Below are 14743 nucleotides of genomic sequence, written 5' to 3'. Positions count from 1 at the left end.
GAGTCATGTTCCTCTGCTTTCTTCTTTCTTTTCTTTCTTCTTCTCCTTCTTCTTTTTTAATGCATTTAACATCTAAGATTTTTAGTTGTATTTAGAGGAAGGAATAGGAAAAGTCTATGTACTTTATATAGTAGATATACCATATCTACCATATCAAGAGAACCCTGAATCTCTTTAAATACACAGGTCTTCTCTCCATCTCTTTTTTTCTTAAAACGTACTGAAGAAACCAGGTTGTTTATCCTAAAAGCTTTCCGCAGAATTGGATTTTACTGACTGCACTTCCTTTGGTATCACTTAACATGTTCTTCTGTGCCCTGTATTTCCGGGGGAGTTGGTGGTTAGATTTAGAGACTTCATTAGATTCAGGTTAGAGTTTTTGGCAAGACTACATCATAGGTGGGGTGTGTACTTTTGTCTTTCTTTGGTGACATTAACTCCTTCAGTAGTCACCAGTTTTCCCTTTTTAAATTTTTCTAATATCATCATGAGCTCATAAATTTAATTATATATTTCCAATCCATTGTTATTATTATTCTTGTTGATGTCTACCTCAGGTCTAGCTACTAGCTTCAACGAGCTTCTTTACATTCTTTTGACAGAGCCCCAGGTGTTTTTGTCAGTCCCCTGGAAGTCTGGTATGAAAAGATGCTCCAGACTCATCTTGGACTCTTTTTGCCCTAAATCTGGAACCAGCCATTCTTTGAGGGAGCTCTGGATCCTTTGAGAGGAAAGCTATTTAGAGACCACAATTTGGGCATTCAGGGGTACTCACTAGCTACTGGTTTGGTCATTGTTTTTAGGCCTTTTCTGTAAACCAAGTTAGGAAATAAGTGTATAATAAGTCTGCATTTAAGATAAATACCTCATGAATTCAAGTTGGTATTTTCACATCAAATTCAGAATAAAAGAGCTTTAATTTAACCTCTTTGGTCTTAAAGATGCAACTTTTTCCTCTTATGCCAAAAACTTGGTTCCCCATGATGCCAGCATGATTACTCACTTTCTCTAGCAATTAACATACAAGAGTCTCAGAAAAGCATCTGAGATCTCACAAAAGCAATACACCACTTCCACAAACAGAGCAATTACTGAAATGATTTTTGTTTATTAGCCAGTCATTCATTTATTTGTTGCCACTATTTTTTTGACTGGTTTATTATTATTATTAATTTATTATTATTATGTTCAATTAGCCAACGTATAGTATATCATTAGTTTTTGATATAGTTGCCACCGTTTTTGTCCTTTGGGTATATCCCACTAGGAATGCACAGTGAAATTCTTGTATCTTAAAGTCATTTGAAATAATTCCTTTGTGTTTATGCCATCAATTTAATATATAGTTATGGTCATTCATTTTGCTTTTAATTTTTAAGAATTAAAAAATTATTTTAATAATTATGCAAATATTCACATGGTTCTAAAGCCAAATCTATAAAGCAAATTATACTTGGATAGGTCTATCTTCTAACCGTATCCCCTATATATCATTCTCTCTCTTCCACTACAGGTAATAATTGTAACTTTTTTTTTTTTTTTTTTTGGTTTTCCTTTCCATCTAAAAAAACAGAAACATAATCTACTTATGTATATATCCTCCCTTGTTAAATAATGGGTAGCATACAATTCACTTTTCCCTGTCTTGTGGTTTTTACTTATTTTGAAAATCATTTCATAGCAGCGTACAGAGATATTCTTAATTCCTTTTTATAGCTACATAGTACTCTACTGTGTGAATGTACCACAATTTATGCAAGTGATTCCCTGTTGATGGAAATTAAATGCTTTAATCAATGGAGTTTCTATACTGAGTAACTCCGTCTTATGGTTAAGCAAGTCCCTATGGAGAGACCTTTCAAGTTACATCCCTATTCTCAGCAGCCTTCTCCATGCAAGGGGCTGGCTCTACTTACGTGTAGTACCTAGAGCTGGTTACTTCCCAGGTAGCAAATATTCCTGATAAGATACTAACTAGAGTTGTTTTTTTTTTTTAAGATTTTATTTATTCATTTGAGACTGAGAGAGAGAGAAAGTGTGCACAAGCCGGGGTGGGGCAGAGGTAGAGGGAGAAGCAGAATCCCCACTGAGCAGGGAGCCCGACAAAGGGAGGGCTCGATCCCAGGACCTGGAGATCATGACCTGAGCCAAAGGCAGACGCTTAACAGATTAAGCCATCCAGGCTCCCCTAACTATAGTTTTAATTCCAAAGCTACTTCAAAAAATTTTCCTGAGGGGGAATAAGGAGTTACTGTTTACCAGGCACAGAGTTTCTGTTTGGGATGATGTTGAAGTTCTGTGCATGGATGGTGGTGACGGCTGCCCGACACTGTACTTAATGCCACTGAACTGAACCCTTAAAAATAATTAAAATGGTACATTTTATATGTATATTTCATGTCAATAAAAAAAGGAAAGATCCATGGGAAACACTAAAAAAAGTACTAAAAAATAGCAGCAAAGATTTTTGAAGATTATAAAATTTCCCCAATAAGCTGCTACTTTACTGTGTAACTTTATACCAAAATAAAACTTTTATACATAAACTAAATGAGATTTTTAGTTGGGTACGAATGTGCTTTGTTGCAGGGTCAATAGTAGATGTCTGCATGAGGAGATGGCTCCTTTCTCCACTGCTGTAATAAATGAGGGCTGGTCACCTTCCAAGCTGAGTCATATCTGACATGGCATCTGTACAAATCACTCTTCAAGTTTAATAAAGAGATAGCAAGTTAGCACTTTCCAGACTTCTATTTATCTTACTACACGGTGATTTGAATTTTATGGTTTCTAAATGAGGCATTTATGACCAGGAAATCCAGCTCAGTGACAAAGGAGACAAACTGTTATATCCATTCCTGCTGATGTTAGAGTCAAGGTTTATCACACGGCGCTGGGGAGGTCAGAGACTCGGGGCAAATCTACGTAGAGAATTTTTTTAAGCCCTAAATCTGGATCCACTAATCGATGGGCTGTAGACTCTGGTGAGTTGCCATCATGCTGCACCCTCTCTTCTTCATGACTTTGTTTCCACCTGTAAAATACAGCCTTACCACTGACTGAGAATGTTTCAAAGATGCCAGAAGAACCTTGGCATCTGGGCATTCAAGCACATTTTCTTTCCTCAACTGGTTATGTAAAAAACAGCCTTTAAAACCCTTCAAGTAGGAAAAGCAGCTATTTTATTTCTTGCGGAAAGACTCCTCTTCCTTTCATCACCGCAACTATATGGGGCTGGGTGACAATGAACTCACCTGCCAGTTGCTGGGCACCCCAGAGGCAGGACCAGCACCTGCAACGAGAGCTGTCACTTGATCTGGTTTTCTTTGTGACGACGTGGGTCGCGGAGCGTGTGTGCACACATGGCTGCCAATGCATTGCTGGGATCAATGACCATCTTGTCTCCGAGTATTCATCTCAAAAGCAAGCAAGGAAGCTGATAAAGATGGAACGCTCGATCGAGTTGAAGAGGAAAAGCCAGAGGCAACAGGGTATCTGTGCGTATTTAGCAACAACTAGAAGAATTCAGAGCCAGACGATGGGGCAACAGTGCATTTATGCAAATCCTCTGGCAGATCTGATAGCTAGACCTGCCTCCTGAAATCTGTATCACGGAAACATACACAGGGGCAGACAAAACAGTATAAGGATTCCCCATGTACCCAACCTCAGCTTCAACAATTCCCAACATTTGTCAATCTTGTTTCATCTACCTATCCTCTTTCTTTCTTCTCAAGTATTTTAAAGCAAAGTTCACATGCCATGTTATTTCACCCCCAAGGACTCCAATATCCTGCCCCTCCTAGGACTGCCAAATAATAAATACCCAATATTCACTACCAGAAAATGAGCAATGTTATTTTTAATACAGATGTGGTACAGAATGTTTAATTACAGCAGGGCAGAGATTCTAGTTAAATAAAATTAAAAACCTTTATTTTTCCAAATATAAAATTACTAAATTAATGTCTCAAAAGAAAATATAACATGGTGAAAGCTTTAAATTACACCACTATTCACCACAGGATTTATGATTTACCAATTACACACTCCACCACTTTGGCAAAAGGATGAAATTTTTTTAAAACAGTTTATAAACCTAACAGAGCAAAGACTGTGTACATCTCCATATTGCACTTTTTTATGTACAAGGATAAAACAGGGAAGTCAAGGGTATTGTATCTACTACGAGCGGCACAAGTTTGTCACAACTGAACTGAATGCAGAAGCTGATGTGAGGAGTATTAAAAATGTAGAAACGTAATACACGTATGTACAGAAGGCGGAGACTGTATGAACAAACTATGTACATCACAATATACTGTACTACTTGTAAATCTTTAGCATAGTTTTGTTTATTAATAGAGGCCTTTGGTTCTAAACTGCTTGACTAGTTTTAAGCTCACATAGTTTCTTAAGCTTTCATATTTTTTCTAAACGCTAGTAGATGAGTATAAAAGCACTAAACCTCCTGGCTCACTGGTACAAAAGTTACAATGGTCAGTTCCCTTAGGTCATCAAAAACTAGTCACAAAAATAGTTCTTGTATTCAACCTGAATGTGCCACAGGAAAAAAAAAAAAATATTTTCAAGATTTTCCAGCTTAGCCTAGAGGCGGAAGTTTCTCTAGCCTCGATTTCAGTGCTACTGTCCCTGCTATGTACATTCCAGAACACTTGTTTTCTCTAGGCCGTTTATTTTCATACTACTCTGTAAGGAAGGATAAAATTTCACTCCAGCTTAAGAGAGTCCACCACATACCTCTGTTAAGACAGAATGAAAATTTTGAATATTGCCAGCAAGACTTAAAAAAATATGTGTACCCTCTTATGACTCCTCTAGAAAATCTGCTACGAAATAACACAGTTCTTTATTCCCTTTCTCTCCCATTCGCCTTCACTTCTCCTTGTGCTCGGTCTTCCCCATGTCTTGCATGAGCCCAGTGATTAGCTTTGGAAATCATCCTGAGTTTGCAAATGACAAAGCAAGTCCCCACAGGCGGCCCATGAGGCAAAATCACACAACTGAGGACGAGCTGGTCATCCCGTGGACCATGGTGCTTGTTGGAGTCCCACTGATGGCATTGAAGATGTGAAGGGAATTCGGTAAAACGCTCGTCTTCTCCTCCAGCGGGCAAATCTTGAGGCACAGAAACACAACATTACCCAAGTGTCATGCCCCTAATGACGTTTCTCAATGACATTTATCACCCAATGGTCACTGTTCCCCTGAATGATGGTGTGCTCAGGGAGCTTGGCTTTGGCGGTTTGCAAAGGGATTGTGTCAGCTCAACTAGCAAATGGCTTTTTTGAGATCAGGATTACAAGGAGAAAGTCAAGCACAACAGCTTTTGTTTCCTTTACAGATCAGTGAATGGAGCCTTCTAGACTCACCAGATTATAAGGCGGTGAAGCCTATCTTACACGTAGTTGGCAGGGACACGACCTAGTCCTGTCCCTTGGAAAAGTCTTCTAAAAAAATGAATCCTGAGCTTCTCTGTTTCTCTACTGGCTCCTTTTCTCAGGGCCTTATGGATTTCCATCCTGGGAAGGAGACAGCAGCTGCCCCTCTGACTCCGAACAAGTCTCTCTTCACACTCGGTAATGCAGGGGAGAATTCTAAGGGCGAGACTTGACCTACTGCCAGATGGCAACTGAGAAGAACATATACATTCGGAGGCTCCCCTAAAAGCCCAAAGCAGGTCTACTCCAGGTTGTAACCCTTTTTTTCTTAAGTGTTCAAAAGAGTTTAATCTTCACAGTTGCTGAGATAATGGCAAGTTCAAGGTGCAGTTTCTTAGAGCACAGCCCTATGTTAAATGTCCAAATAACACGGGAGTTTACTTCAACATTATCAGTCCATAAGTTCTTCCTCCCTTCATCTCTTCTAGTGCCAAATGCTGACACCCACTGATCAAACTGTCATACAGGAATCTGCAAGCTCTGTGGAAAAGACCTCGAGCTTTCTCCGAAAACTTGTTTCCATGAGACCATCCCTTTCTGCTTAATTATTCACACATTTCTTTCTTTCATCATTTCCACTTTTTTCTACTTTTCTAAAGGTCCAGAAGAGGGTGCCTCCTCCCTTTGCACACACACTGTCCTCATGCCAACGTCTGCAGTTGTTCAAACACAGTCCTAACTTTATGTGAGGCAGTCTATCGAGGTTTCAGAAAAATAAAATTGAAAAATGACATTACCATCCCATCTGATTGTGTCAGCATGGAGGAAGAAAAAAAGCAAACAAGTGAGAGCTTAGACATTTAAGTTAGTTTCCCATGACAGAAATGTCCTAACTAGACCATCACGTGATATGTTAATTGACACAAGTCGGGCCTGGCTTCCATTTGCAAGACTGAAGGACCATGACGTAGGGAACAGACAAAAGTCATTACAGACGATGGAGGCGCTAACATTAATGATGAAGACCGGCACCATGACTCGGATGTCATCACTGTGCTTGGTGGAGAACGGACCCCTGAGAAGCAGTACTCCGGCAGCTGCTCTCTGACATTCCTTGGCTGCCCAGCCAGCTGTCCCCTGACTACTGAGCCCACATACGTAATCCTACAGGAAGGTGATCGTAGCAGTGTAATCGGGAAATATGCCCATGACGATGGGGAGTGGCCATGAAGAATCTACTGGGGCACCCAGGTCAGTGGTAAATAGCCCAAAACTGAACAACTCTATTTTTTTAAGTCGTGAAAGACATTTAATGCAACAGAAAATTCCTTAAACTAGGCTGGGAAATCCTGGTCTTTCAAAGGATTGGGTGAATAAAAAAATTTTTAGGAACAATATGGGTATTTCTTGTGTGAGTTCTGTTTTGTTTTGAACTAGATTTGGATGGGGAGGGACAGAGCTTCGCACCACGGCCACCTCTGAGAGTGACAAAAGGGAGGTGGGTGCTGCTCTCCTCTGGTCGTATTGGCTGGTATCAGGTGGGAGAGTTGCTAGCCGTTCCCCAAGTAAACTGTATTCAGGAAGTAGCAGCCTGTAGCATGCTACATTATTTTTCAGATATCAAAATTCTAAAAGGTTTAGGCCATCACAGGTGTATTTGAGAACCCAACTAACACGTGCTTGCTCAGAATGAGAGCCCCGGCACGGCACCTACCTGCTCATGCATGATTTCAGAGAGCTCTTTCGCCATCTCCCTGTAGTTGGCCTTCATTTCTTCCTGGTACTCTAACTGGTCCTCTTTGATCAGACGCTCATTCACTGCTAAGGCTTGACCGCAAGCTTCCACAAATTGCCTAAAATGGTGTGAGAAAGGGAAATAAAGACATGTTGAGGACAAAGAGTGAGTCCAACTGGTAGTATCTCTTTCTTGAATGAGCGCAGAAGTGACTGATACTTGAAGAGAGAAAGACATTTCCAGTGTGCTTTACCTGAAAACTTCTTTAAGCAACTTCACTTTGTTGTCAGGGTATCTTTTTGTGTTTGTGTCATCTAAGAAAGCTCGGGCATATGCTAGTGGGCCTGCGTTGACCTAGACAAAGAACAAAGATTTTATATTATGTTATAATAAAAATGACCATTATCATTGATTTGGTTTCAGTTGGCAGGTTCTAAAAATGCTGTTTGAGTTAGTCATGACCCCTGCCCTCCAGGAACTGACAGCCCAAAAGAGGAAACCACGAATAAAGCTTACGTTGCTATCTGTCATTTGATTTTATCAATGCAGACATCATCAGGGCACTTGAGATGATGGCTTATTTTATGAAGGAAGAAGCGAAATTTGGAAAATGGAACCATCTGTTCAAGGTTGAACATCCAGTAAGTAAAACACCTAAGATCAGAGCCCAAGTCTTCCACCTTGGTATTTGTGCTACTCTACACTGAACTCAGGTCCATCTGGTGAGTTGAGTGAAAAACTGAAGAGTATAGTATACTGGCCAGTTTTGAAAAACCAACTATTCACCTCCTTGAACTCTGTGGACTGCCATGAGCAAACAGACTTGCTACCTTTACGAAGTGTGCTGGAATGCCAAAGATTAGGGGCATTTAGCAACAGGGGGAGTAAACCAGAACCCTGAATCTCTCAATTAGCCAAGAAGAGTTCTGTGAAGTTGAGTAGTCAGGATACATGGGAATGTGGAGAGCAAGAAGGTTAGACCCACTGGGTGGGAAGGAGAAAGTCCCAGGCCTCTGAGACAGCATGAGAAACAACTTGACCACGTGATTACTGCAGCATTTTTCCTGGGAGGTCTGGTGGGCTCGGAAGGTAACTAAGTAGGGAGGGCTGTCTGTCTGCTCTGTCACTGTTGGTGAAGGAGCTGGGCTGCAGTTCTAATCCATGGTGGGCAGGACTTGTGCAGTAATGGCAGGAGAACCAGAAGTGGGGAGAACCAGAGGGCCACAATGGTGGGAACTGGGCCCTCTGAGACAGGAACAGCTGGCTAACCTTTGGTGACGACTTCAGGTGTCATCACACTAGTGTGTGTGGAAATATGTTAAGGACTGGACATGACCCAAATGACCGGTTATCCAAAATGACAAATCTACTCAATTTTAAGGATATATAAGGAGGGAAGCTGATAAGACTTCATAAGGTCTAACAAAGCCATATCTTGGGGTACAGAGTCACACAGCCTCCCTTATGGCTCTGTCCTACATAAGAGCAACCCCACCGAGGCTCTTGGTGAAAGAATTACAGAAATAAAATGGTAAAGTTAATTTCTCTCTGGCTGCAACTCTGTCGTTATCTTGGTGGGCACACATGTATAAAAATCTCATCACAGAATGATGATCTTTGCTTTTTAAGATGATCGGGCATTTGTATATTTTTTAAAGATTTATTTATTTATTTGAGAGAGAGAGAGAGAGAAAAAGAATGCGGTGGGAGGGGCAGAGGAAGAGGGAAAGAGAAACTCAAGCAGACTCCCAATAGAGCGCAGCAGAGCCTGACGTGGGGCTCGATCTCAAGACCCTGAGATCGTGACCTGAGCCGAAACCAGGAGTCAGACACTCAACTGACTGCGCCACCCAGGCGCCCCGATTATTGGGTATTTATAGAACTCTAAGGCCATTGTCAAATGGCAGGGCACATATTTTGCCCTTTAGAAAGCTCAGTCTGTCCAGCCACACCCTTTACTGGTGCCCACACCCCTCCGCTGGTGTTTTGATAGAGGCTGGATGTTCCCAGGCTATGTTACTGAGTGGTTTTGTTTTTTAGCTGCAGAAAATTGTGGCCTCTGACCCCATTATGTAATCATGTTGCTGGAATATTTATCATATTCACTTGATAACTTATTTTGGTACTTAAGTCTTTCAGGTCATGAGGTAAGGGGTTGAAATATCTGTAAGTATTTATGTGGTGAAGGACATTTAGAAAACCTTATGCAACAACCCAGTGTGGATTTGATAAAAAGGTGGCAAGAACTGATTCCAAAAAATGAACCAAAAAAACTCGCTAAAACTTCGATATTACAATCTAAATGCAACTTTCATAAATGCACCCTTTTTGAAAGAGAAAAGAATTAGATATAAGGATATGTGTGTGTGTTTAGATGTAAAATATATGCTAGAATTATTTATATACACTTAAAAATCAATAAAGCAAGAAGCATACTAATCACTGGAAGGAGGTGATTTAACATTTCCCAGTTTCCTAGGAAATCATGTAAGTAAGATACGTTTTAAAAGCCAGTTATTTTGGGGGCGCCTGGGTGGCACAGCGGTTAAGCGTCTGCCTTCAGCTCAGGGCGTGATCCCGGCGTTATGGGATCGAGCCCCACATCAGGCTCCTCCGCTATGAGCCTGCTTCTTCCTCTCCCACTCCCCCTGCTTGTGTTCCCTCTCTCGCTGGCTGTCTCTATCTCTGTCAAATAAAATAAAATCTTTAAAAAATAAAAATAAAAGAAATAAAAGCCAGTTATTTTGAAGTATGATATACAAACCACAAGGTGCATATGGTACAGCTTGAATTTTCACAACTGAACATATATGTATAATCAGTACTCAGATCAAAAATGGTCTTTTCCATAAATGGTGAACATTGCTTGCATAGCTATATGGTTATCTTGACCTTTATCTGTTACCACATACAAAAATCAATTCTAGATGGACTGCAGATCTACAGAGGAATGCCAAACAAAGGAAGGAAACACAGAACATTTTTGAGACAGATTTAAGAACCAAGTTCTTACAGAGGACACAAAAATGCTACCAACTAAGGAAAAATTAATTGAGTGATATTAAAATAAAGAATTTCTGTTAATCAAAACATACCATTCAGAGAGTGAAACTGAAGGTACTTCTTCAGATACAATTTTCATAGAAACCAGAAAACAACAGTTTTATAAGGAAACCTACAGCTACCCACACTTCTTTATATTTAGAAGAGTCTTGACGCTTCTGGTTAGGGCCCTAGAATTCCCCAAACTGAAAAAACAGGTTAGCATGGAGAGCTGTCTCCTGTCCCTAGCAGACAGCTCAGTGAACGCGCTTACCAGTGGGGTCGGGTGGGGGCCCTCAGTCTACCGCCCCCCTCTGGTATCAGGAGAAACTGCAAAGACACTGGAAGGTAAATGGGATCACCAGGTAAGCTAGGGAGCTACACTCAACTTGGCTGGACTTGAAATTTACCAAGGTCCAGATGAGCCTTTGCACCTGTTGCCCTGTGGTTTGCTTTGTCTGGTGCTCGGCTCACCTGAACGCTCACGCTGCCCTGCAGTTTGAGCTGCAGTTTGATCATGTCCACTTCGGCTGAGGAGCACAGCTGCCGGAGCTCGGCCACCTTCTTACTCATCTCGTCAATGGCCACTTCGATCGGGTTCAGGTCAGTGTGGTGCTGGTACATGACGGGGATCCGCTTCTTCACATAAGGGAAGCAGTGTATTGCTGTGGAGGAATGAGTCCCAGAATCATTCCACAGCTTGCACAGTCTTTACTGTTACTGAGGCAGAAGCACTTAGTATTCTCATTGTATAGAAAAGGAACCCAAAGCCTGCCAAAGGCACAGGCCAGTATTTTGTGGAACCAATGTATTGTCTTCCTTTATCACTGCGTATATTTAATCACAGGCTGTATCATGTGAAGTCAAGACAGCTGGGTCCTTGTTAACCTTTAAGGTGAGAAGTGTGTGTTTGAACAAATCACTTTATCATTCCCTGCTCAATTTTCTTAACCATAAATGCTTTACCTTCCTTGGAATTTGCAAGATCTGAAAGAGCTAGTAGGTGTAAGATGGCTTGGAAGATACAGAGAACAGTACCCAGTTCTGAGATATCATAGAGCAGATTTTAAGTCCAGAAAATCGTTCCATAAACATATCCTTGAGAAAATTCATTTCCCGATACAACCTTGAATCATGCTTGAGTTTGCACAAACCAGAGAAATCCATGAAAAATAACAAGTAAGAATATAGTTCCCAGCAAAGTATTTTATGAACCAGAAATTCACAAACTGTTAAAGTCACACTAATAATGAAGATATTTTGAAATATAAATGAATAAAAAACAGAAATAAAAATATTTAATTTTTCTTATACTCTTTATTCTACAAAAAGCCAATCAGTATTGTTTTCATTTATCATAACAAGATATCTGAACCTATCAACACCAAAGAGTTGGTTTAAAAATGAACAGAAAACCAGCCAGTTCTAATCTGGGTCTGTTTCGCATTTCTGACTTGTTGCTCTGCATGATGTATAAGTATCTATAATATCTTTATTTAACATATACTTATGAATAGACATGAATATATATGCTTATCAGCTTATTTTATTTTTTAACAAGCAAAAGAAAGATGGGAATGTTAGGTTTGGATCACTGCTATTTAGTAAGTGGCTGGGGAGAGTTTATTTAGAAAGGACAAAAGGAGAAAACAGGGCCAGCGCCAGGTAGCACACAGTTCGGATGGACCATCCAGAGTCTAGAAAAGCGGGAGGGCTTCAACCTGCTGCAGCCTCAACTGTCACACCCTTATAGGTCTGTTCTAGTCCCTAAATGGTTTTTTTTTTTTTTTTAAATCAGTCTAAGGCCAAAGGTCTATGTCTCCTATTTCTTTTGCATTCCTTATAGATACAGTTTTTGAACGGCAGCACTGGGATTGATAAATCCTCTTTGAACCTAACACTTCTTTGATAGTGTGACAAGAACTGGGCATTGCTGGATGTGGACAGAAAGCGCTTTACAGATGACTGTCACTGCAGTGGATTTGTACGAAGTACCGTGGAAGTGTTTCATGAGGCTAACAGCCATGTCAAACGCACGTGATTAGTGTAAGCACAGTATTTTTGAGTGCTGTGTTGCAACAGTGCACTGTTTCCGAGAGAAAAACTAATTTCAAGGCTGTTTGTGAGGGGTCCAGGGACTACACGGATTTCACTCAGCACGAAAGTCCTGAGTCTTACGATGGTAACCTGAGACTTAGAAGAGCAAAGGAGAGTGTGGTGATACAGAAAACGCAGAGCCTGTGCCTGAGCCCACGAGGCCCCTATGAGCTGGGACTCCCCCTGCCTTCTTTGCTGGCCCCATCTTTCTTCCTCTCCCTCAGAGCCACTCAGCTCTGGCCACGCCAGCCTGCTGGTCATCCTCTGAAATGTGCTGGGTACAAGCACCCCTGCCATTGGCCTTGGCCCTGACAGCTCCTTCTCCCTCCAGATGTTTGCATGGTCTACCCCCTCACCTCCTTCCAGTCTGGACTGAAGTGTCACCTCCTCAGTGAGGCCTCTCCGGGCTGCCCCATTTAAACTGCAACCCTCCCCAGTCCACCTGTCTGATCTCCTTTTGCTTTTGTCTAGAACACACATTCACTTCCAACACAGGTATGTTTACCATTATATTTACTGGTTATTGTCTGTCTCCTTCTGCTAGAAGGTAAATGCAGCGATCTCTGTTTTGTTACTATGCCAGGTTAGAACACTGCCAATGCTCCATACATTTGTTGAATTAATGAATGTGTTACTGCCCAAGTGGTTAAATGAAAGAGCAAAGTGGACTGGAAGGTGGAAAATTAGTTGACTGACTCAGTGAGTCATCATGTTACTAAAAAAATGTCCGGCCCTTGTGCTGGGCAGCCCCTCCAGGAGGATAAGGAAGGGGTGGCTGAGAGGTATGGGTGCCTGTACAGTCTGGTGAGACTGAATAGAACGTGAAGAGCAGGAGAATACTTCTGCCCCTAGTGGAAGTCTTGGCAGGATTTGGAAGACTCTGGAATAGTGATTGGGAAGAATCTCCACAGCAGGAGTTCTACAGAAGGAGGTCAAGTTGGGAGGCAGGCTCAGAAATTTACAGCAAAGGGGCCTGCAGGGTGATCACTAGGTTTTCCAAATGATCCCACAACTACAGCGAACTGACTGACCTATCCAGGGAAGTGAGCCTTTGCCGGGTTCAGAGGGCAGGGAGGGCCAAGGCTCCCCCACGACCTGGACGGTCAAAGGTCTGGTTTGAGGCAAAGCAATGGAAGAAGAACCTAAAGGATTAATAACATAAGGGAAAACTCTCAAGTTCAAAGTCTTTGGAATATCCTGGTCTGTGTATCTTTAACTGAGGGTTGATATAGAGCCTATGTGCTTCTAAGGATTTTTTAAAAATTTTATTTGTTTACTTATTTACTTACGTATGTATGTATGTATGCATGTATATATGTATGTATGTCAAGCTTGCACAAGGGGGGAGGGAGAGGCAGAGGGAGAGGGAGAATCCCAAGCAGACTCTCTGCTGAGCGTGGAGCGTGACGTAGGGCTCCATCTCATAACCCTCAGGTCATGACCTAAGCTGAAATCAAGAGTTGGATGCTCAACTGACTCAGCCACCCAGGCGCCCCGAGCTTATGTGTTTTTAGTAGCATTTTTACAACCTGTTCTCTAAATCTTTATGCTGCCCAATAACTATGCTTTTGATATTCTGAGATCTTTCAGGGTAAAAACTGTACTTTTTTTTTGGTATTTTGTTGTACAGTCATCCCCTCTGTCAACCTCAAAAGGCAAGGGGCTCAATGGTGGATAAGATCCAGCATAATCCAGCAAAATAAAGTATATTCTTTCCCCTCCTGGGTATAATTTACAAAGTTCTTTAACACAAGATGGATAGTGTAATCCTCATTTTACAGATGAGGAAACTAAGGCATAGGGAGAGGGTAAAGGATTTGCCCAAGATCACACAGTTGATACTGACCCAGGTCTGCAGGACCCAGGCCTGGGCTCTATTCCACCCACACGTTCTCAGCCTCAGCTGAGCCGACAACCTGGGGGGCTCCTCCACCTCTCTCTGCAGTGGTGATACTCTGTCTCCTCTGTTCTGGCAGGCAGGGAGCTTGGCTCTTGTTGTTTAGCTAATCAAAAATAGTTCTGTGACCAAATAGTAAACTGTAACCCTGAAGGGCCTCTGGCCAGAAAACACCCTATGGTAATAACTGTTTATGGATCAGTAATGCTACCCGAGTGGACTCATTCTAATAAAAAATCCTGACCCTGACTCATCAGTGAACTTGGTTTATTTAAAGCAGCAGCGCTCAAACTGAAACGGCACCAGAATCAACCTGGGGCCTTTTCAACACAAGCCCCACACCCAGAGCTTCTGATCCAGTAGGGCTGGGTGGGGCCCAAGAATCTGCGTTTCTGCTAAGGTTCCCAGGTGATGCTGATGCTGCAGACCCAGGATCAGTGTGATAAGCACTGATTTAAAGTCATGACAGCTAGGGAGATAAATACCGTAAGCTAGTACAGTGACTCCACCTAGAAATGGAGTTCTCTTGTCTAATAAGAAGACTTTGCTACTGTGTCCATTAGGAAAAAC

At 41.7% G+C, this 14743-nt stretch overlaps 1 protein-coding gene and 1 long non-coding RNA gene across 24 annotated transcripts in view; one reads left to right on the top strand and one right to left on the bottom strand.

Moving 5' to 3' along the window:
- Positions 1 to 3844: 3844 nt before the first annotated feature.
- The window catches only part of DOCK9 (dedicator of cytokinesis 9), a 278727-nt gene continuing 267828 nt past the window's right edge, over positions 3845 to 14743 (bottom strand). For all 23 annotated transcript variants that reach the window (XM_026493511.4, XM_026493513.4, XM_057307450.1 and 20 more), the window contains 4 exons: positions 10654 to 10844; positions 7391 to 7491; positions 7117 to 7255; positions 3845 to 5139 (listed from right to left, as the gene is read on the bottom strand). In XM_026493511.4, the coding sequence (XP_026349296.3) occupies positions 5017 to 5139; positions 7117 to 7255; positions 7391 to 7491; positions 10654 to 10844 (554 nt within the window). In that variant the 3' untranslated portion in view covers positions 3845 to 5016. The remainder of the gene's footprint in view (positions 5140 to 7116; positions 7256 to 7390; positions 7492 to 10653; positions 10845 to 14743) is intronic.
- On the top strand, positions 10598 to 14422 carry LOC130542807 (uncharacterized). The gene is made up of 2 exons (XR_008957651.1): positions 10598 to 10782; positions 12026 to 14422. It is a non-coding gene; the product is annotated as an uncharacterized LOC130542807 (long non-coding RNA).

Source organism: Ursus arctos, unplaced genomic scaffold (assembly GCF_023065955.2).
Source record: "Ursus arctos isolate Adak ecotype North America unplaced genomic scaffold, UrsArc2.0 scaffold_10, whole genome shotgun sequence".
NCBI lineage: Eukaryota > Metazoa > Chordata > Mammalia > Carnivora > Ursidae > Ursus > Ursus arctos.
This window is presented reverse-complemented; position numbering and strand designations above follow the sequence as displayed.